General features: G+C 35.4%; 6 protein-coding genes across 9 annotated transcripts; 2 read left to right on the top strand and 4 right to left on the bottom strand.

The window, feature by feature from the left end:
- Positions 1-208: 208 nt before the first annotated feature.
- Positions 209-1,604, bottom strand: LOC104811948 (delta(1)-pyrroline-2-carboxylate reductase). The gene has a single exon (XM_010538839.2). It carries the CDS (start codon positions 1,470-1,472, stop codon positions 447-449), a length of 1,026 nt encoding a protein of 341 aa, XP_010537141.1. The 5' UTR covers positions 1,473-1,604; the 3' UTR covers positions 209-446.
- On the bottom strand, positions 1,601-6,105 carry LOC104811947 (DNA-directed primase/polymerase protein). Of its 2 annotated transcripts, none has more exons than XM_010538838.1 (14): positions 5,969-6,105; positions 5,623-5,735; positions 5,310-5,470; positions 5,070-5,213; positions 4,936-4,987; positions 4,629-4,803; positions 4,209-4,291; positions 3,808-4,014; positions 3,517-3,633; positions 3,206-3,365; positions 3,014-3,121; positions 2,438-2,503; positions 2,157-2,329; positions 1,601-1,694 (listed from the first exon to the last, which is right to left on the bottom strand). In XM_010538838.1, exons 1-14 carry the CDS (start codon positions 6,048-6,050, stop codon positions 1,620-1,622), a joined length of 1,716 nt encoding a protein of 571 aa, XP_010537140.1. In that variant the 5' UTR covers positions 6,051-6,105; the 3' UTR covers positions 1,601-1,619. The 2 variants fall into 2 exon arrangements, with proteins under 2 accessions (XP_010537140.1, XP_010537139.1); XM_010538837.1 differs by having other exon boundaries at positions 5,070-5,216.
- A 1,882-nt stretch (positions 6,106-7,987) lies between these two features.
- On the top strand, positions 7,988-8,699 carry LOC104811949 (uncharacterized protein PAM68-like). Its single transcript, XM_010538840.2, has one exon. The coding sequence runs from the start codon at positions 8,075-8,077 to the stop codon at positions 8,591-8,593; it is 519 nt and encodes a 172-aa protein (XP_010537142.1). The 5' UTR covers positions 7,988-8,074; the 3' UTR covers positions 8,594-8,699.
- Positions 8,700-10,398: 1,699 nt separating this feature from the next.
- On the bottom strand, positions 10,399-11,267 carry LOC104811950. The gene is made up of 3 exons (XM_010538841.1): positions 11,170-11,267; positions 10,975-11,050; positions 10,399-10,870 (listed from the first exon to the last, which is right to left on the bottom strand). The coding sequence occupies exons 1-3, from the start codon at positions 11,173-11,175 to the stop codon at positions 10,560-10,562; spliced, it is 393 nt and encodes a 130-aa protein (XP_010537143.1). The 5' UTR covers positions 11,176-11,267; the 3' UTR covers positions 10,399-10,559.
- Positions 11,268-13,190: 1,923 nt separating this feature from the next.
- Positions 13,191-13,874, bottom strand: LOC104811951. Its single transcript, XM_010538842.1, has 3 exons — positions 13,804-13,874; positions 13,633-13,708; positions 13,191-13,521 (listed from the first exon to the last, which is right to left on the bottom strand). The coding sequence occupies exons 1-3, from the start codon at positions 13,807-13,809 to the stop codon at positions 13,229-13,231; spliced, it is 375 nt and encodes a 124-aa protein (XP_010537144.1). The 5' UTR covers positions 13,810-13,874; the 3' UTR covers positions 13,191-13,228.
- Positions 13,875-18,480: 4,606 nt separating this feature from the next.
- LOC104811952 (protein REVEILLE 6-like) lies at positions 18,481-21,631 on the top strand. 3 transcript variants are annotated; one of them, XR_771541.1, is made up of 9 exons: positions 18,481-18,868; positions 19,583-19,640; positions 20,068-20,191; positions 20,281-20,436; positions 20,565-20,672; positions 20,768-20,877; positions 20,970-21,029; positions 21,145-21,395; positions 21,481-21,631. XR_771541.1 is itself a non-coding variant. In XM_010538843.1 (8 exons), the coding sequence occupies exons 1-8, from the start codon at positions 18,513-18,515 to the stop codon at positions 21,244-21,246; spliced, it is 1,074 nt and encodes a 357-aa protein (XP_010537145.1). In that variant the 5' UTR covers positions 18,481-18,512; the 3' UTR covers positions 21,247-21,631. The 3 variants fall into 3 exon arrangements, 2 of the variants coding, with proteins under 2 accessions (XP_010537145.1, XP_010537146.1); XM_010538843.1 differs by having other exon boundaries at positions 21,145-21,631; XM_010538844.1 differs by having other exon boundaries at positions 18,483-18,868; positions 20,568-20,672; positions 21,145-21,631.
- The last annotated feature ends 120 nt before the right edge of the window (positions 21,632-21,751 follow it).

Here is a 21,751-nt window from a genome sequence, read left to right on the forward strand (position 1 = left end):
TAAATTTAAAATTTATTTGTAAATCTATAGGTAATAAATTCGTATATTCATATAGAATTTTCATTAAAAAAAAAACAAAAAATGATAACTAGAAGTTTAGAACCGATTAGATTAGATCGGTTTAATCAGTTGAACCGGCTTAAATCCAAGATCTGAGGGCTGTTTATTCCATCTCTGTGTAGAAGTCTGATTCTATTAAAACCCAATAAAATCCATAAAATCAGATATAAATAAACGTTGAACTAAACCAAACCAAATCAATTTTTACTCGGTTTATAATTTACCGAACCGAATAACTCGCACCCAATAAAAATCCGAAACGAACACCCACCCCTGCCTTGCAAAAACACTCTGATTATTCTTAATGCACTTACAGAAAGTTTTGTAGGGTATTATCATTTATTACCTCAAAACCCCAAGTGAACACTTCTCAAAAAACTTGGAAGTTACTTTGAGACATAAGTCTCGTAAAGAAGCTGAGCAGCGAGAAGATCCACAGTTCCCGAACCTACGGACTTAAAGACAGTTATGTCGGTTGAACTCTTTCTCCCTGTCTTCTCCCCATTCATCACTTCAACCAATTTTCCACCAACCTCTTCCTTCTTCATCACTCCCCTTTCAAACGCTCCCACTAATTCTCCCGCTTCCTCCATCGCCGCCTCATTATCCACAAACACTCTCCCTCTCCTTATCGCCGCATCGTCACATTCCCTCATTTCGCGACTAAAGGATCCTACCAAATCTAGATGAGTTCCCGGTTTCAGATTCTTACCTTTGATCAATGGAACAGTGGAGTTTGTCGCACAGCTTATGATGTCGCCAATTGGAATGATCTCGTCCAATGAATCGCTGCTCTCGAATGTTATCTCCTTGTGTTGATCATCGCCACTGAGTGTTTCAGCCAAATCCCGCGCCTTTTGCGGAGTTCTGTTCCATATGATCACTCTTTTCAAGCCCGGTTTAGCGGCTAAGTGTGATTTGATCAAGTGTGGTGCCAAAGCACCAGCGCCGATCATGATCAGGACCTGGCTATCATCCCTGGCCAAGATCTTGGAAGCTAAGCCTGATATAGATGAAGTACGATAAAGGGTCAGCACGGTACCGTCCATCGATGCCAAGGTTTGGCCTGTGATGGAGCTGAAGAGGGTGTAAGAAGCGTGGATTCCTGGTAAGTTCATGGAGGAGTTTTGAGGGAAGTGGGTCACGAGCTTGACGCCCATGTAAGGGAGGGAAGAGGAAGATGACCATGAGGGCATGAGGAGAAGTGAGGAAGGTGGTGAAACGGTGTAATTTTGGCGGACAGGAGTGGTGATTGTGGAGGACAGTGTCGGGAGATTGGTCTGGAAGTGTCGGATCAAGGACTCGTGTGTGAGAATCAAGGGAAAAGTGTCGGAATTGATGAAAATTGGGGATGTTTTGGCGACTCTGGAGTCAATGGGGTTAGGGTTAGGGTTTGGAGGTGATGAAGCCATTGATTTTGCGAGATTTCTCTCAAGGTTTGTGAAAGACTGACGAGGGCTCTGTGTTTGGGAGAGAGATGCGGATTGATCTTCTTGACTTTGGTGTGGGCTTAAGCAGCAGTCAATGTTTGATCAGAAGGGCATTTGGGTAAATATCGGTCAGACACTTTCACCGGGGAAGAGTAGCTCTTCCGCTTGCGCCCACCAATCATCGTCTTCCTCCTCGTGAATCTCCTGTGTACCAAAAATAAATGCATATAAGCCAGAGATAATTAGATAGATCTAATCAGATACCAACAGAATAAGCATAATTTAATTCAAGAATTTCTCTCTCTAGAGTCTCTTTTCGCCAAAAGTAAAGTGTTTTTTTTTTTTTTTTTTTTTTTTTTTTTTTTGCTATGGAGGGTTGCACATGTGAATCAAAATTAATAGCTCATGAATCTGAATGCAGTCGTTAGCTGTATAAATAGATGGTACATATGACCTGTAGAACTAACATCTACTCTTGGGTTGACAATTTACTACATATACATAAAGTTCTATTCAGCGAGCAGAGCACCCAACAAGAAGCTATGAGCCTATGACTGGTTCTTCAGTTCTAAAATACTCATTTAACTGATTCTCTATGCAATTTGTAATCAAACCTTTATTGATTTGATGTAAGATATATACAAAAAGGGTAGAAAGTAAACTGACCAAGCTATGGAGTTGCAGTGCCTTGGGTTTATTTTCAAGATCATCGGCGAATTTTACAGCTTCAAGCCACCATGAGCCTTTGCTACCACTATCAAGACCGGCTTCAGTTTCCGTGTAATCTTCTCCTTCAGGAATGCAACTGTCTGGAACTGAACGTATCGGAGATCGATAATCTGGTGAAAGAGATTAGTCAGTTAAGTGACCTCGTTAATGCAAGGTAGACGGAACACAATTTCCTGTGCAGACTTTTTACATGGAAAATATAACAGCTTAGTACACACCTCGGCAGTCTGGATCGTAGCATTTCTGATAGTAGACTCCTCTTCTAAGATCAACAATGTACATCACTGACCCAATGAAAGTTTGGTCAAATCAATGTTAGCGACAAGCTCTCCCAGAAAGCATCAAAATAATCTGAGAGAAAAACATGATAGAGATAGAGACCCAAGGACATTGCAATAGTGATTGAAGGGATCCATATCTATCCTATTTAGCAATATTTAGAATATTATGTTTAATTTGGAGTGATTACTATTCATGATTTGAATTAGTCTTAATTGTAATATTTAGGTTCTTAGCTATAAAAGAGGTAGTCTTGAAGAACTAGGTATCAAGGATTTCCATAGAGAATTGCATCGGCTCAGCCGAAGGGCAAGGGATTACTCCTTGTTGGAGGATATTTCGTACCCTTGTGTTTCTTTCTAGTTGAACTAGTTCTAATAAAGTTTTTTACTGTTTTATCTTCTTCTAAACTCTCAACTCCATCATAACACAAGTTTGTGATAGGGAAGCTAAAAAAGGATTCTACAGTTAAATACAGAATGACAGAAATGAAGAGCATAGACAGACTGAATTACCGTGGTTGCTTTTATGTTCCCTGCCTATTCGTTCGCAGTATCTGCTGCTTGACATGCTGTAAACAATCAGTCCGTGTTCTGAGAACCAATACCAGCAGCGTATCTTCCCTGAAGTCATTGCATATTTGTAAAAAGATGAGTAGGGAGATTATCCTTGAATTCAAATTCTTGCAAACGAAGCACAAACACAACCTGTGACATTCCCAGTGGAAGCAATCGATTCTATAAATGTGTCCAGGAGTGGGAATGGGGACTTCCCCTCACAGTAAGATGCAGACATGTCATTTAAGCAAGCATCAACTTTGAATTTCTGAGAGACATTTTGATGTCTTACGAGATTGCTATTGTTCACCTGTGTTATCAAAAGAGTTCACATCAAGGGCTTGGCGTAAAATTATGGTGATTCTTCTTAAAATGAAGAAGCTTGTCTCAAATTTATGTGAAGAAAAAAATGTTTTGATGCCAGTGTACAAGTGTGAAGAAAATAAACTTTTGAAAGTTACCTCAGTGTCAAAGCGAAGTGTCTTCATGCAATCTAATTCCATTTTGCAAACCAGAAGCTTCTCACAATCTGAACCCAGGTTGCAGATTAAGGATGTCATAAATACATCTTCATCACCCTGTACATAATTTTGGATTTTCTTAGATACTCCACAGACTATGAATCTGTAAAGCAACAAATGGCCAGTGCTGATACAGTAACAAAACAGGGAAATAAAACAGAAGTCAGCACATGCCACAAAAGGAAAAAAGGGTCAAGGCTAATAGAGGGACCTATGGGAAGGTGAACATACCATATCCTTACATTTGAACCGCCTTGTCGGTAGAAGAACTGATGTTTTACCAGCTTTTGAAGATAGGGCTAGACGGAAACAACGGTTTCTGGAGTATACAGCAGTATCCACAAAAAGCTGGGATGAAGAATCATTAGACTCTTTGTGAACAAACAACTTTTGCAATCTTCCATCCTGTTCCTTTGTACTTAGAATCCGTGAGCATATCTGGAAAAACACATCCCAGTAGTTACTTATGAAAGGAATGAAATAGAACACACCGTGAACGTTCTTTGTTTTCCTTTCCTGCTTTCATTGAATTATTAAGACAAAAGTGAGAGTCCTGTATAACATAGCCTTGCAACTTATAAGCGCTACCAAAAACACCTTTCATGCGATAGATTGCAAATGTTCAAGCATACCTCTCCAACAAAAGCACCGACATGTGAATTGTCCTTAAAGGCAACCTTTGGAATTCGGATAATTAAATGACGGGAGAATTTATCTGCATATGATGGTTTAAGTATGAGTCAGGACAGAAAAAAAGAAACATTTACATGTGGAAGAATCTATTGCCAAAAGTAAGCAACTCAACCAATGCAGTGACAGAGAAAGAAAATTAAAGGAAGACAAAGCTAGTACTTGGAAACAAGAAAGCACTTATAGTCAGCGAACTTCTAGCTGCTACTGTCACCCATGCACCATAAGATTCTGTTCGCTATTAATTTTGATTGAGAAGCATCAAGCAAACAGATAAAATCATTGAAGTTTGAACTTGAGTCAAATTCATGCATAGTTGAACTGTTGAAGGAATCCATGCATTGATCAATTTTCTATTCTACCTTTAGTGGAGGAGTCCAGCTCCACAACCCAATCCTCCTGGCCTTTAATAGAGTATTTCTCACACAGGGCCTCCATGATGACAGAGATCAAGATATCAACCATTTCATCAACATTCCTTCCTGCATTTTCTTTCTGGCTGAACTCCAAATCAAAATACATATGGCATGGCAAGCCCTGGAACAGCATAACAAGTCCTTGCAGTGAATCGAAAGTTCAGATGCGCATCATTACTGTGAAATCAGAAAGAAATGCTTTTGCAAGAGCGTCTAAGAACAGCTCCATATACAACAGCTGAAAAAGTTATACCTCCTGTATCACTTCATAATGGTGTCGATGTCTTGGATCTATGGAATTGTACCTGAGGTATAAGAATCAAACACATGACAGACGTACTCCATGAGTGTAACACTAAAGTGATCAAAAGAAGGGTAGAAAAGGACCTTTTCCAGAATTCACCATATGTTGAAACCAGAAATCTCCTTTGGCCACTAAAATGGTCTTGATAACTAAAAACCCGTACATTTTCATGCCCTTTTGTGAACTTCATTGCTTCATCTTGTCGAGGAAATGTAGCCCATACTCCCCTTCTGAGCAAATACGAGATCATACCATAAAATACTCTAAAGTAAGATGACCTTTTATGTAGAATTGAAAGGCAGAATCCTACTATGCATAGATACCTGAAGTTTGATTCATTTTGTTCACTAAGATCGATACGTATTTCATGCAAGAGCCTTAGTAAACTTAATGGTCTTTTTGGAGGAACACCGTTTGGAGACCCATAGAACACAACGGGAGATATCTGCTTCCCACCACTCAATTTTGCTGTCCTGGAACCAGACTGAACCGACACAAGACAACTATCAGACTTCAATCCAACAACAATGTCAGCAAAGCAGTTGCGTATATTCCTATATTCATTATCATCATCCACAGCGAACAGAACAGATAGAAATTCGGCTCACGATACATGCAAAATCTACACTTACATACCTCACCACCCAATCCAGGCGACGAACTTGCGGCGGAGTATTTACGGGTCTCAGGTGTTATATTCTCTTTATTCAACTCTTTCTTGCTCCGTTTCCTTTCTCTCATAGCAGATGCTGAAGATACAACAGAAATACAATCATAGTCGATCCGAATTCCAGTTTCGGTTTCTTACATTGAGGAATCTCATCAATACAAATGCACAGGACAATCCGTTTGAAGAACTCGCGATTCAAAAGCATCTCGGGAATGTGACAAGCACATTACAAAATTCAATCACACCATTGATTTCTCTCCGAGCAATCAAACGATAATGTGGAGAAAAAGCAGAACGCGAGAGAGAGCTCACGAGGAGGGGATATTCCACATTTGAAGCACCGAAACAATCGATCAACGTCATCCATGGCGTTCGCACCAGCTTTCTTCGACATTTTTCCACTCGATTTTTCTCCTTCCCTCTTCTGCTTCTTCTGAGTTCAAAGCGGGTTTTCGAAATTTTGACCCAATTTCGGTACGCTTGAAACCCGCGAGACGGGAGTTTTGAAAAAAATCTGACTGCCACGTGTGCAGAATCTTTTCTTTCGTCAACGTGTCAGTATTCTGTTGGTTGACTTCACTGCACTCGGTGCACAGTATACATGACTCCCGTTTGAGGATTAGAGATAGAGACATCGCGCTGTTTAAAGAGGCCATCCGTCGTTCACACGCCGTGTAGTTTCTTTCTTCCAGATAAAAAACGGCATGACGTTGGACAGTAATAAGCTACACCCATTTATGTAGAGCATGCCCAATATAGTGATGAAGGGTTCGACTGGTTGTACCGCAGCGGTTGTGGTTGCAGGTGGCAACGTTTTCAGAACGTTTGATAGCGATTATAAATGATTAGTACTGACTGGTTGAGAAGTTGCTGTTGGTAACGATTGCGGGTGGGTGCAGTTAGAAATAAATGGTTCATTACGGTTGCGGTTGCGTTTTGATATAAATTGTTTAAAAAAAATATTATTTAAAAATAATTTTTTATAATAGTTTTAATTAAATTTTTCGTATCATTTGATAAAAATTATTTACTAAATTTATAATAATTAAATAATAAATTTAAAATATAAATATTATCAATTTAATTTATTTTTAAGTAAAAAAATAATTTTATTATAAAAATTATTAAAAATAATCATTATTAAACTTAAAAATTATACTATTATATTTTTTTTATTAAAATATAATACTAAAAAATAATATCAAATCATAACACTAAACAAAATCATCACCAATATATATATATTAATGTTTTATATAATTTCTAATAAAAATATTTTAGTTTTTTTGTCAAAACGCCGGAAACCGCTATCAAAACGCAAGTTGGAAGCTGCGATTAGAAAACACAAGTTTGGTTGCGGTTGCGGTTCAACCAGTCAGTTTTTAAATCGCCCGCAACCGCCGGAAATCACAACCGCTCCGTTTGCGGGTGGCGACGGTGCAACCAGTCACACCCGAAGTTCATTCGGATATAGAGTTCAACGCAATACAATGAATGGCTGAATGCTTACTCGAATGAAGACAATGACGTTATAGGACATTGTAACTCTTCCAATATTGTCACCCATGGTAGAAAATTCCTGTATCGAGTTTGTGTAGAGGTGTCAAACTCGACTCGACTCGCTTCATTTTGTGATAAGTCGGTTCGTTATGAGTTTAATTTGTCAAACTCGTTTTTAAACTATGTAAAAAAACTTTGGTTCATCTTGATTAATCAATTTCTCGAATTAAATGAAGCGGCTTACAAGTTATAAAAAAATATAGTATTATTTTATTATTTATATCATAAAAATACCAAATAAAATAATATTTTAATATACAATTTAAACATTTAAATATCAGATATAATTATTTAAAAGAAATTATATATATAATAACAAAAAATAAATTAAATTATAATTTTCAATAAAGATAAAAAAAAAATACAAAAATATATAAAATATATAATTTTTAAAAAACAATTTATCTCTCGAACTGTTGATCGAGCTCGTCAGACTCATGGACTATGACGACTTAGTTCATTAGACTCGTTTCTAAAAGAAATACATTCTTTTTTTTAAATTGATTCACAATATTTGGATCGATCAAGAACTGTTTTCGATTAATCAAATTAGATTACAACTGCCATAAGAAAATTGACAATACTTTATTCCTAAAGAAAGTAGGATCTAAATTACGCCTCTATTGACCTATTTTTTTCACAGATTTGCAAGGTTTTTACGAATTTGATGACCCCAAAAAAAATTGATGGATAGGGAGCCAAAAAAGGGGGAAATATATACGAAAATATCTAAAGATAAAAACAAAGAGTGATATCTCCATAACACTCCACTCCACCATGCATATGTTGTCTCTGGTCCTCTGGATAAGGTGAGGTTACCTTCCCTCTCGTATCCCCAAAAAAAAAAAAAAATAGACGATGAGAGCTCTGTGTTGCACAGAGAAACCGCCGCCGCCGCCATCAACATCATCACTGCCAAGAGCAAAGGCCCAATCTCAAACCCCTTCAAGAACCCTAATCCCCAAGAAAACAAACAAACCCAGAGGGGAAAAACTCCATGCAAATCCAAAGGGATTCGCCCCAACGCCGAAAGAACCTTCTAGAAGGTCCGACAAGCCAATTGGGTCGGACCCAGACGACCCTCCCATCCCAGAGGAAGTGTTCCATAAGATGATGGTGAGGATCGTGGTGTCCGTCGGGACGCCGCTGGCGGTGGGAGTGGCAATCCTGAAAATACTGGGGGCGATGAAGGACAGAAACGTCTGGGACGTGCCCATGTGGGTCCCGTTCTCGACGACGCTCGTGACGTTTGGCGCGTCGGCTCTCGGGATAGCGTACGGCAGCTTGTCCACGAGCTTGGACCCCAACCGGAAAGGCTCTCTTCTTGGCCTCGACGAAGCCAAGGAGAATTGGGTTGAGATGTGGAAACAGGACTAGTTTTATTTTATGATTTATCATACCTAATAATGATGATGATGATGATGGTTAAAATTTCTAAGTATTTTTTTTTATTTTGTATATTTCAGATTCTTGATTATGGTTTTGATTTTCTTGAAAAGCAAGTCGTTCATTAAAAAAAAAACGGGGGTTGGTGATATATATATTTTGACAACAATATTAACAAGACTAGTAAGAACAACAAACAATTGTGATCAATCAATAATCATATAGGCAATAATATGTTTATATCGGTGGGTAAACGCGTATTTTACTGAATTCAAGAGGGAAGACATTCAAAAAGAATCGGAGAAAATTTCATATTATTATAATTCAAGTGTCGTTGAACTTGTTGCGGTGTTGACGAAGCACAGTCACCACAAGACTTCTCCTTGTTCGGACACTCCGATAATTGAACGGGTCGTTGGGTCGAATTCTACCCGACGACCATACGGATTCACTCGTCCAATCAACCTATTTTATTTGTTTTTAATAATATAAAAATCTCATAGAAATATCTCAATTTTATAAAATATTCGAAATAAATATTTAAAATTTTAACTTGATCCAATAATACATCAAATATTAAAATATTCCAAACTGATATCTCAAATGTTGAAATGTTCCAAATAAATACATTAACTTATTAAAACGATAACAATTCTCGACATTTATTCTAACGATAATGTATAAAATAAGTATTAATTTTCAATATCAGAAATGGAACTTATAAAATCGATGGCAATTCACAAATTCGATTTTGACGACGATATATAAATTAAGTGTTAATTCCAACATAAAAACAAAATGAGGTTATAAATTGTTCTCGATTTCGTGAGTTGGTCTATTTGAAATATTTTCACATTTGAGATAGCAGTTTAGAATATTTTAACATTTGATATGTCAATCAGATCAAATTAAAAGTTAAGGTATTTATTTGATATATATTTTATAAAGTTATGACATTTATAAAATATTTTAATTTAGAAATCTTTCTGTTAATTTTATGAGGCAATTTGACAGTCTTCTATTCTCTTCTCTTCTCAATTATTTTATTTTTGCATCAAGAAATTATACTCTAAACTAATTATACGGGTAATCCGGTTGTTATTGCCCGGTTGTACTCAATAACTCCGAACAAAAAAAAAACCCGTAAAACTTAGGATTCCAAACTTTGAACTATGGTTTGAATTCAAAATTTCTGTTTGGTTTTAAGATTTTGAATCAATTTAATATTTTAGGACAAATTAAGAAGAATTAGTGAAAACAACACAGTGAATTAAAAAATTATATTGGTTTAGTAAAATTAGTTGGAGGGGAAGGTACAATACTATTTTTTTTTTAATGTTGGGAATTAAATCATAATCCTTTGGATGCGGTGATAAATTTTTCGGTCTCACGTAATAGCCTGAAAAAAAAACAAAATACTAATGTTTTGTTCCTATGGATCCATTAAATACAAAACTAACCATACTTTTTTTTATAGGAGTGGTCGATTTTTAATCCTTATGTATTATTCGAATCTTACTGGTTAAATTATTACATCATATGCATGTATATAAAAATTTGATCATATGCACGCCTTGTACAATTCTGTTGATTTTCATAATTAGGAAGGTCTGGTTACACAATGTCAATAGTGATTTATATATGTATGTATGTATGTTCTGTTTCAATTTTTTTTTAATCAATATACCGTATATGCTTCTCTCTCTCTCTTTTTTTTTTTAATGTTTTATTCCTCGGCGTTTCTAACAATCATACACGTGACTTATACTATCCATAAAATCATATAATTACTGCAATTGTCTGAAGAAATCCAAGACACGTGACTATATTATTGTTTCTGGAACAAATACATCTTCACATACCAGAACCAAAATCAACTATATTTCGATCGTATTCACTACATCATCCATCATATATCAAATCCCATCCATTAAAAAAAAAGAGAGAGAGAGAAAATTTAACAAATAACGCAAGAATTAGGGTCTTCGTTCTCCACGAATTTGGTAGGGTAAACGGGATAGTGAGAGATATCATAATTGGGATGGTAAGTCATAGGCATGACCGGATGGTGAAACACTACTGGTTTAGGAGGCTCCGGTTTAGGAGGTTCCGGTTTCTTAGGTTCCGGTTTCTTAACCGGTTCGACAGTATCGATCTTGGCATCACATATCTTCCTCAATTTCATCACAATCGTCGGTACATCCATATCCATGCTCCCGATCACCGTCATCTTCTCGTTCTTCTCATCGATCCCGACGGAACTGACCCCTATAAAAAAAAACATTTTTTTTAGCAATTCATAACATCACATACCAAAAAACCAAAATCGAAACACCAAAATATATATATAATATATGTCTCTATATATGTACCTGGAAAGGCAGAGACGGTCACGAAGGCTTTCTTTCTGATCTTGATGTCATGAATACTCAATAGAAATACAGCTTTCTGTAAATTAAATAAAATCATAATCAATATCAACTTTAATATTTTCATAAACATAGTTAGAAAATAAAAATTAAAGAAAAAACAAGAGCTTGAAATATATATATAGATAAAGGACAAACCTGCATCGTAGACTAAGAGGGAGAGAGGAGTAGAGACTGTGACTGAATCTTCGAAGCTGGTTTTTTTTTCTTGCGTATGTAATAATCCTCGAAGCTTGTTGATGACACATTGTAAACTTCCTCGATATATATATATATATATACACACACAGGAGTTGCAAGTGTGGGACCATACATATAAACAAAAGAAAGATCAACACGACATTCTGCGAGACTTTCTAGTATCACAAATTTGACCAAATCCACTTTTATATGATGCGATCCATTTTTTTTTTCATCCGTAGCTTCATTAGATAATAAAAACAACAAGTTGGTCCGATTTTTTTTAATATTTCTGATGATGATGATTTTAATCCTTTTTAGGCCAAAGTGCCGTTTTGTATATGTCTCCTTTTAGTTTTGTTATTACACGTATATTAAATTCACCTTTTACCAAAAAAAATGATGATGAAATTGGACCAAATCCACTTTTATGATGTGATCCATTATAAACACAACAAGGTTGGTCCGATTTATTTTATTATTTCTGATGATGATGATGATGATGATAAAACTATTGGAAAATGAGACAAAACAAGGATGAAAACCATGGAAGTGTCAAATATCACGTGTGGGACCCAAGACGACGAGGAGACTTTGCGAGTCTTTTAGGAAATTGATAATCGAGAGCACGGAAATTGTCCACGAAGCTCATCTGACACCATGCATGACACACGTCTTCTTCACTCTGATATCGTATGGACTTTCCAAGAAGGGTCGTGACCGGGTCGGGTCGGGTCGAACCCCGTTGCATGACCCACGAACCCATATCTCGGCCATCGGTCGTCCTCTACAAACCCTAAATCAAATAATCATCTCAAACCTAAATGTATTGTTACAAAAACGTGCTGTTACATACGTATGCAGTGGGCTTTTAACAGAGTATATGGATATTTATGTAAAATTGAATATTATTATATACTATTTTTCAATCATTTTTAAATGGTACGAAAAAAAATTGCATGGGGGGGCAAAATGAAATCACGTAAATCCCGACAAAGTGAATTGACTTTTACCTGGTCGTTGAGAGAATTGGGGGCCCCACTTATGAATTGTGTCCACCTATTGGTCCGGGGGTTGTTAATCCTCTTCCCTTTTGGAACTTGCCTTATAACTTCCCTTTTTGTTTTTTTCCCCTCAATTTCTTACTTTTTGGAATTTACTTAATTTCTGCAATGCCCTTAATTTCATAATTTTGATTGTCGATAATTTCTTTAATTATTTTATAATATAACCTAAACAGATAATCCTAATCATATTTCAAAAAGTCTTCCGTAATTTGATTTTTTTAAGTTTTGTATGCAATTTTTATCTAGTTTTGTGTTATGTATTTAAGATAATTACGTATTTTAAATTTTTTTAATTTATAAGAAAATAGGAAAAAAATTATATATACAATTATTTAAATATTTTGAAACTATCTTCTCATTACTATTCTATTGGAATGAGGTATTTTTCGTCAAGGACAAAATTGAGTTTTTTTAATTAAAATATCATATAAAAAATTTAGATTAAATTAATAACAAAAAATATTTTTAAAACGACATGTGTTTAGAAAAGGAATTATGCTATAATCTTAGTTATCTGTTTCGGTGGAACATTATCTCATATATTATTAACTACCCAAATTAAAGGAAATTGAAATCATATATTATCGTTATGAATTCAATACGAATTAACAATTTAAATAGAGTATTTTGGACCAAAGTCCAAACTAATCCTAGGACCAAGAACTAGTATCATTTCGACTATACATTTTCTTTCCAAATTTAAAATCCGAACTCAAAGTGGAACAAATGTTTTACGTTTTCATTTCACCGGTTGAACTATTCAAATTTAGGTTTCAAAATTCTATAACCAACTCCATTTATATCCACATATAAAAATAGTTATAGTCGTTAAATTCAAGTAATGAATTCGACTTAGGTTTATTTCCTCCAATTAAAAAAGAGAGCATATATATTCACTGAGGTAGAACGGCAGAAAATTAATTTCATCTTTATATTATAAAAATCTTCATCTAGTAATTAAAATGAGGACACATGCACCAAGGTCTTCCGCAAAACACGTGGCAGTACCAACAATAGTAATTTGGATTTGGAGGACCAGCAGGAACATAAACCACATCCGGTTCGGTCGTTCCTTCCGGTGCGGGATTTTTATCCGGTTTTTTCTCCGGTTCTTTGGCCGGTCCGACCGTCAAAATTGTAGCATGACATATCTTCCTTAGTTTCTTCACAATAATCACCGAATCAATGTCCCCGACCACTGTTAATTTCTTGTCCTTCATGTCCACTGAGATCGACTCAACTCCTGCAAAAGTAAAACTTATAAATTATACATAATTTAGCCAAAAAAATTATACATAATTTATCTCTCTCTCTCTATATATATATATATATGCATATGTATTTGTGTGTTTACCATGGAAGCCACAGACAGTTAGAAGAGCTTTCTGCTTGATTTTCTCGTCATAAAGCTCCAAGCCCAACACAGCTTTCTGCATGGGAAGAAAGATTTTGATTAGTAATAAATTAGGATATTTGAATTTTCGTGAAACTATATTAAGGATCTTAATATAAAATAGAAACCAACCTGCATTTTTTGGTTACTGTAATGAAGGCAAATGCAGAGAGCAATTAATGGATGAGGGAAATCTGTGTATATTCAAGTCTCGTGTAAGGCCTTTTGCTTCGTTCGCACCCCTTTATATAAGCGGTCTCATGCGACAAAATATTAATCACCCAGTCAACCGAAAAAAAAAAGAATTAGATTTTTATATATATCGAATAACTTCTACCTCCCAAAATAAAATAAAAATTAAATTCACTATTTTTTATATCGAAGAGGAAATAATGAAAAAATAGGTAGTCACAAAAAATAAAATTGTTTTAGTAAGCGAACAATTAAAATATCATCATAAAAAATGATTTTTTTAATCAACAACGACAACTAGGCCTGAGCACAGGTCGAATACCCGAAAAATTCAGGGTATCCGGATTTGGATCCGAATCAATCGGATATTATATTTTAGAATTCGGATTTGGATTTGAAAGTCCCGGGAATCCGGATTACGAGTATCCGATTTGATATCCGGGTACTTGCGGATACCCGGATCCGAAATTATTTCTATAAAGAAAGATATATAGATATTAACTTTCATTTTAAACCAAATATAAAGGAATTGTTATAATCCTTGATTCCTTACAACATAATTCTTAAAACATATAAACAAACAATGACCAGAACTATATATTGTTGATCAATTCATCAGTTTCAACTCCACCACTTTCTAACGTCAGTCTACCTGATACATCTAAAATGAATCGAGTATCTGAAACCCTAAATTACTAACGTCAGTCCATTAATCAAGCCTAAACACAAAATATGGAAGTAATAAAAAATCTAAAATGAATCGAGCATCTGAAACCCTAAATTACTAACAACCCAAACCCTAACCACACAAATCTTAAATGAAATCTAAACCGAATATTTCAAACCTCAAAACCCAAAAAAAATAACTAAAAACAAAACTACAACCTCAAAAATCAAAACCAAATTAAAATCTAATATGAAAAATCAAAACTAAAAATCAAATAAAAAAACCCTAAATCACATTTATACCTGTGGTAAACTTGTCATACGACCAACCAAGAGAGAATGGTGAACGCTTGATGGTGGTGGGGAAGACGACGGTGATGGTATGCAATGGCGACAATCGATGGACAACAAGAATCACGGAAGACAAAAAAAAAATGGAGGAGAAAGGGAGGTTAAAGATGGAATCGTGAAAAGCTAGAGAGAAAAGGTAAAATTACTAATAGTACTAATAGTTTTTTTAAATAATAAAAAATAGATATATTATATATGTTATAAAAAAACATAATATATATAAAAATATAATAGTTTTACGGGTATCCGCGGGTATCCGTTGACGATATTTTTAATACCCGGATTTGGATTCGTCCCGCGGATATTTATAAATTAATATCCGACTCGGATCCGTTTATAGTCGGATACCCGATTTTCGAGTATCCGCGAGTCGGATACCTGCAGATACCCGAAAATCGGGTATTTTTGCCCAGCCCTAACGACAACAATATCGCCTTAATCTCAAACTTATTTTGGATCATTCGTATGAATTTTATTTTTCAACTCATTACGGTTTTACGAGAAAAAATAATTTTGTAATAAAGTGAAAAAAATAAAATTTCAGAAGAATTTCTTACACGCGTTCGAATGTGAGAACAAGTCACATAAACAGTAGTTTAGGGGCCGCAAAGCATATACAAGTGACAACAATAGATAAATTTATTATGTAAAATATTGATTTATTTTTTTAAGAAGTCGTAATTTCTGAATGTTCAGTACGGCTTTTGTAGTGCATATCTACAGTGCTTGTATGAAATTAAATTAGACAACCATTATAGATTTCATGATGTCTTTTATCGAGGTTTTATTTGATACAGATAAAACTATAAAAAGATTATCACGGCGATTAAATTCAAGAATCTTTCGAGTCGAATTTGGGTGTTTCGTTACTTACCAAAACTGAATTAAAATGGGCCGATAGAGAATATTCCATACGACACAAATTAAAAAAATAGATGAATGAAGAAAATAATATATATATATATATATATATATATATATATATATATATAACTTTAAGGTTTGAAGACATTTGACATGTAGGCCTCGCAAGCAATTTGGATAGTGATTAGAGAACTTTCCAAGTAAAATAATATACATATACACGAATTGAAACAAAGAAAAATACAAATATATCCATTTTCTTATTATCATCTAATATCCATTATTATTTTTAATATATATATATATGTATAGTCTACGAGTAAATCCGAGAGATAGGTGCCGTGAGAGTCAAGTCATGTCGCAAATCGACAAACGCAGTCGCATTGGAGAATTCCAGAAGATGCGGACTCGGGAAGTTCCATGGCAAAGAACCCTAGGCCATGCTGTCTCCCGAGTCAACGTGTTTGTCTTCCTCTTAGTCCGAGCAAAGACCGGGTCAGATCCAGTTACGACCCAGAATACCCATGGAAAGGTGTACACTTGTATGTACGTATGCGTGTGTATATATAGTATATACATGTATATATCATCATGTCTTCTGTTTTTCGGGGTTACGTACGGATTGTGTCCAAGGGACTTAACTCGATTCACGAATCACGGGTTTTGACCAGAATCCTAACATTAGACTATGATTCCGAATGCCATTATACAACTGGATGATATACAAACAATATAAAACATGTTTGCAAAAACAATATAATCATACTATGTATTATCCGGATGATAATTAATGTCTCGGACGATGTATTTTTTCAGAAATATTTGTATACATCTCTAATATAAATTAATTTTATTTGTGGTGTACTAATGTAATCGACGCCTTCAAGAGTTGGGAGAACGGGTTTATTAGAGTATATATATATGCCACTGGTTTAGTTCGGTTTGATTTGATTTGTATTAGTAGAAAAATTTGTATGAACAAACAAACAAGAAAGATTTCCTCTTCTTTGTACAACTATTTTGACTAAACCAAATTAAACCAACCTAAACCGGTTGTATGATAGAAAGGACCGATTGATGAGGGTTTTCGTGGAGGAAGTTAATCTCAACCTTTCGTGGTTTCTGATGGGATAAAAACGCGCGTTAATTGATGATCTCTTCGGTTATTTGTGGAGCATTACATACGTTAAACCCTAGTTTAATCTTTAGATTATATATGATTTGGTGTTAATCATATGTGGTTAATTAGTTGTGCATACAAGGACATTCTGGGATTGGGTGGTGGACTTATCGTTGACTTTTTTTTATGGAGTATGTCTTGCTTAATCCAACCCGTTTGGGTATTCGTTTCGATTGGGTTTAACCCAATAACAATAGTTAAATGGGTTGGGTCAACCCATAAAACCTATAAAACCCATTTCACCCCATTTAATCATTTTAATATTCTAAATACTTTTTAAGAATAAAACAAAAATATTCAATTAGATTATCATTTTATTTTTTAGGATTTAAAAAGATTTTTTTTCTAATTTTTAAATACTAAAAAGATAGTTTTATATACGTAAATTGATTCGAATCAATTTGTTTGATCTGAATCGAATCGATCCATTTTTCGGATCAAATTGATCTTAAAATTCGATTTGTTTTGATCCGAATTCTATTTTTATTATAAAATTCTCATGTATAAGAAATATTCAAATTTTTATTATTTTTATATTTGATTTGACTTCGATTTTTTATTTTTAAAAAATTTTGTACATTCGATTTTATATCTAATTTGAACATATCTTATTTATTCGAATGAATTCAATTTTTATTTTGAAATATTTTGACTTTATTTATAAATATATTTTTAACATTTTATTTAATAAATACTAATATCAATAATGTAATGTTTAATGGGTTAATAAAAACAATTATAACCCAAAACAATAAACCAAATGTAATAATAATTGAGTTGGGTTGGGTTACCCATCTAACCCAACCCAATTTGACATCTGTAGATAGAATAAAAAATGTTACTGCAAAAAAAAAAAAAACATTGATGAGCAAACTATTCAAGGTGGTTAAAAAGAACTTGTCTATAAGAAATTAGTGTTATATATATATATATTAACCCTAAAATACTTCGAAAATAAAGGGATTTTGTCAAATGTTTGTTATCAATAATTTTTTTTTTATCGATACGTACTTAGCCTTAAAATAGAATAATTTGACAATATATGAAAGAACATGAGATATATAATTAGCCCGAGAGAGAACAGAAAGAAAGTATAGTGCATGTAACCTTTTTTTTAAACCTTCTTTTCTTAGCATTTTATTGTCTTAAATATAAAATCTAAATAAATTTAATAATATGTTTCTAATCTTTAACTTATTTGATTAACCCACAGTAAATCAAATAAATCGTTCTTTATATAATTTTTATTAGATGATTTTTAAAGTAATTTAATTATTTAATTGATATGGTTCTGATTCTCAAATTATTTTAGATTTTGACAGATTATAAATTTTGTGATGCCTTTGTAACATGGTAAGTCCACGGGCTAGGCAGCAAAATCGTTTTTAATTTACTTTAATTTATTCCCTAAAATATTTGAAAATACGTGTCACGTTACCATTAGCTGTCACCTAAGGCTCCGGCAAAGGCAGACACCTCAGCCTATATGACACGGATCCCGTCGACGCTCTCATTGCTTATATACACAACACATACATACATACATACATACATACATACATACCTGTATGTATAGATATATACATATATGTGCCCGAAGCCACGTTTCGAGTTCTTTGTTTGTCAGAGGCTGAAATTGAAAACAAATCGACCAAAACCCGAAGATCCTTTGATTCTTGTGGCGGAATTCATGGTTTCTCGAAATGCGAACCTTGGAGGCGGCTTCTACTTGGATCCCACCGGCATGACCTTGCCCGGCCTAGGCCCTTTCTCCGGCGCCGCCGCAACTACCACCTCCTCCGGTGTGGCCGCGGCGACTGCGATGGTTTCCTCCTCATCGGAGGAGGATCCAGGCAAGAAGGTCAGGAAGCCCTACACCATCACCAAGTCCCGAGAGAGCTGGACCGAGCCCGAGCACGACAAGTTTCTCGAAGCTCTTCAGTTGTGAGTCGAATTCGTTTCTTCCATTTTCTTTAATGTATGTATTTGTAGGGTTTGGTTGGTTTAGAGCTTCAATTTTGAGGAAGTTAGTCGCAATTCTACTGGATTAGGGTTTTTGGCTGAATGAGAACAATCCAGTAATTCAATGAGATTATGAGTCAGAGGGATTCGGTATCCTTGTGCGGAGGATGCGAAAATGGAATTTTGAATAAGCTCGACAGTGGATTTAGATTATCCATGGAGTAGGAATTGAAATTCGGTGGATGGGATTGAAGGTTCGATTAGGCGTGTGTTTTGCCCGTGATTAGAGTATCTTTCCGTTATCATTTCTGTTAAACTAGGTGTCTCACTCGCATGATGTTATGAGAAAGCTAGCTTTAATGGGGGGATTACTTTGGTTTCCAATATGTAGTCTAAGGAGGAACAATTTGTAGTAGCCATTATCATTGGATGATGAGCCAATATGATCGTTGATACCTAATCACGGAGAGGAAGCAAATGTACTGAGGAAGAATAGAGGAAATGTTATGTGGATGCCGTTAGTTTTTCGTTTTCAGAAAAGATTGGTGTTGTAATGTTGTTTCATCATGCTTAATGTTACGCTCACCCTTTTGAATTTGCTAAGATGCTGATTTTATGCATCTTATATCTATTTTTTTCGGCATTTTGATTGAGTGATAATGTTTGTACTTCACTACTTCTGTTCTATCCTTTTAGGTTTGACAGAGACTGGAAGAAGATTGAAGCTTTTATTGGGACAAAGACAGTGATACAGGTGCAGTAAAATGCAAACTATTTTTTGAATTGCTTCATGTTTTGTACATTTCGCCTTTGAGTTTTAAGGCCGCCTAGAAGGGTATACCTCTTTGTCTGTCGCAGTTGTTTGTTCGTTCTGTTCTCTTTCTTTTGGGCCCTCAATGTTGCTGTGGGTTGCGTCTGTCTCTTCTCATTTGATATATCTATGGATATTTCCATTTAAACTATTTACATAAACCGTTTTGATCTATTTAGGTGAGGCTCGCTCTTGTTTTCGGGACTGATTTACCCAAGAAACTAAATCACAACATAATCTTTGGTTCATCACATTAGAGGGTTGTCTTATTTTATGCTCGAGGAACAAAAGAACTTGTGGAACTCTATTGCAAAATTCAGTAAGAATTGCTGTTCCTTGCTTGATTTTTTTTTGTTTCGCAATTTTGCAGATAAGAAGTCATGCTCAGAAGTACTTTCTTAAGGCACAGAAGAGTGGAGGGGGTGAACATCTCCCTCCCCCTAGACCTAAGAGGAAAGCTGCTCATCCATACCCACAGAAGGCTCCCAAAAACGGTGTGGAACAAAACCTGCTAATCTTTTAAACATATGGCATTGCAGATGTTTTCGTGGAAACCATATCGATGGATTATTTGCATGTACAGCACAGCCTCAGGTTTTGGGGTCCTTCAAATCAAGTGAACCGGGACATTTGTTTAGGCCCGAGTCTTCTTCGATGCCGATGAATTCTGCAAATGCTGCCGGTGTACCTGTGTGGACTAATACTGTGCAAACGATTAGCTTTTCACCTATCCCAAAAGGTGCTCTTCTCCTTGATAATGCATATGGCCCTTGCTGCGTAAATCGCTTAACAGAAATCAAATCATTCCTCTGAATCTTACTAGATATCTGAATTGCATTTTTCTTTTGTGTGTTTTGGTGGTTAAAGCAGGACCAGGAGCAACTAACAACTGTTCTAGCAGCTCTGAAAATGCTCCAAGGACGCGACCCAGAGGAGACACTAGTGAACAAGGCAGCCATGGCCATTCATTAAGAGGTGGACATTGTTGATCTTCTCATTTTTCATCTTATTTATACTATTTTTCGCCATTCTTGACCTGACAGTGTCCTTGTTTTTAATTTATTTATCAGTTTTACCAGACTTTGCCCAAGTATACAACTTCATTGGCAGTGTTTTCGACCCATATGCTACTGATCACCGGCAGAAGCTGAAAAAGATGGACCCCATAGATGTGGAAACGGTAAGATATCCGTACGTGTCGATTCATTTTTACGATATTCATCAATCTCGCTGTACCAGGGTAATTTTATTTGTTTTTGCCTCGAAATGCAGGTGATGCTGCTAATGAGAAATCTAGCCATCAATCTCGCTAGCCCCGATTTTGAGGATCATGTGAGTAATTTATCTTCTTTCACAGCTAATCGTACTTGATTGATTCAAGTCGAAATATCGAAACTTAGCTACGATTCTTTTCTTTTCCTTATTTTTTTTTCTATTGCGATGGCAGAGACGGCTGCTTCCGTGCTACGATATTGGATCCGATACAACGGATCACGGGGGTGGAGCAAGTAAAACATTGAACAAAGAAAAACCCGAGATCTCAACTTAATTTTGCGAGAGAATGATCGATGATCCCTATCTCATTCATCGGCTTTTATCCTCTGTTGCGTCTCCTACTATGTCGTGTCGGAACTCGTGGGTAAGACATGGACGAACAGACACACCAGGTGGAAGGAAGGAAACATTAAGAGGGACAAGGTACGATATTTACATCTTCCAGTTGATGGAATGGCCATGAATGCTGTTTTATGCAGCACTTTGCGTGCTTTTTTGTTGTACATAGGAAAACAGTCTACAACTTGGGCGGTCGGGGGCTTCCTATATATATATCATATATTTTTGTATATGGATATAAGATATATGTACAGTGCGTTTCATATACCTCTGGCCCTGGGGATGGTTAATAATAGATTTCAAATCTATTTAATGTTCAATTTGAATAACTGACGATTCCTTTAGTAAATTGATTCCCTTATACATATAAACACACGCCCCTCTGGTGGCAATGACAAATAATTTTGTTAATCTAATTGATTCCAAGTGAATAACATATT

This window comes from Tarenaya hassleriana, unplaced genomic scaffold (assembly GCF_000463585.1).
Source record: "Tarenaya hassleriana unplaced genomic scaffold, ASM46358v1 Cleome2, whole genome shotgun sequence".
Lineage (NCBI taxonomy): Eukaryota > Viridiplantae > Streptophyta > Magnoliopsida > Brassicales > Cleomaceae > Tarenaya > Tarenaya hassleriana.

Coding starts and splice junctions, on each gene's coding strand:
- LOC104811948 (XM_010538839.2), bottom strand. CDS start 1,472: ATGGCTTCATCACCTCCAAACCCTAACCCTAACCCCATTGACTCCAGA.
- LOC104811947 (XM_010538837.1), bottom strand. CDS start 6,050: ATGTCGAAGAAAGCTGGTGCGAACGCCATGGATGACGTTGATCGATTG. Junction 5,736..5,968: donor ATGTGGAATATCCCCTCCTC/GTGAGCTCTCTC, acceptor TTGTATCTTCAG/CATCTGCTATGAGAGAAAGG. Junction 3,366..3,516: donor CACTTCGCTTTGACACTGAG/GTAACTTTCAAA, acceptor TTGATAACACAG/GTGAACAATAGCAATCTCGT.
- LOC104811949 (XM_010538840.2), top strand. CDS start 8,075: ATGAGAGCTCTGTGTTGCACAGAGAAACCGCCGCCGCCGCCATCAACA.
- LOC104811950 (XM_010538841.1), bottom strand. Junction 10,871..10,974: donor GACCGTCTCTGCCTTTCCAG/GTACATATATAG, acceptor TTTTTTTTATAG/GGGTCAGTTCCGTCGGGATC.
- LOC104811951 (XM_010538842.1), bottom strand. Junction 13,522..13,632: donor AACTGTCTGTGGCTTCCATG/GTAAACACACAA, acceptor TTACTTTTGCAG/GAGTTGAGTCGATCTCAGTG.
- LOC104811952 (XM_010538843.1), top strand. CDS start 18,513: ATGTGCCCGAAGCCACGTTTCGAGTTCTTTGTTTGTCAGAGGCTGAAA. Junction 18,869..19,582: donor TTTCTCGAAGCTCTTCAGTT/GTGAGTCGAATT, acceptor CTATCCTTTTAG/GTTTGACAGAGACTGGAAGA. Junction 20,437..20,564: donor CTTTTCACCTATCCCAAAAG/GTGCTCTTCTCC, acceptor TGGTGGTTAAAG/CAGGACCAGGAGCAACTAAC.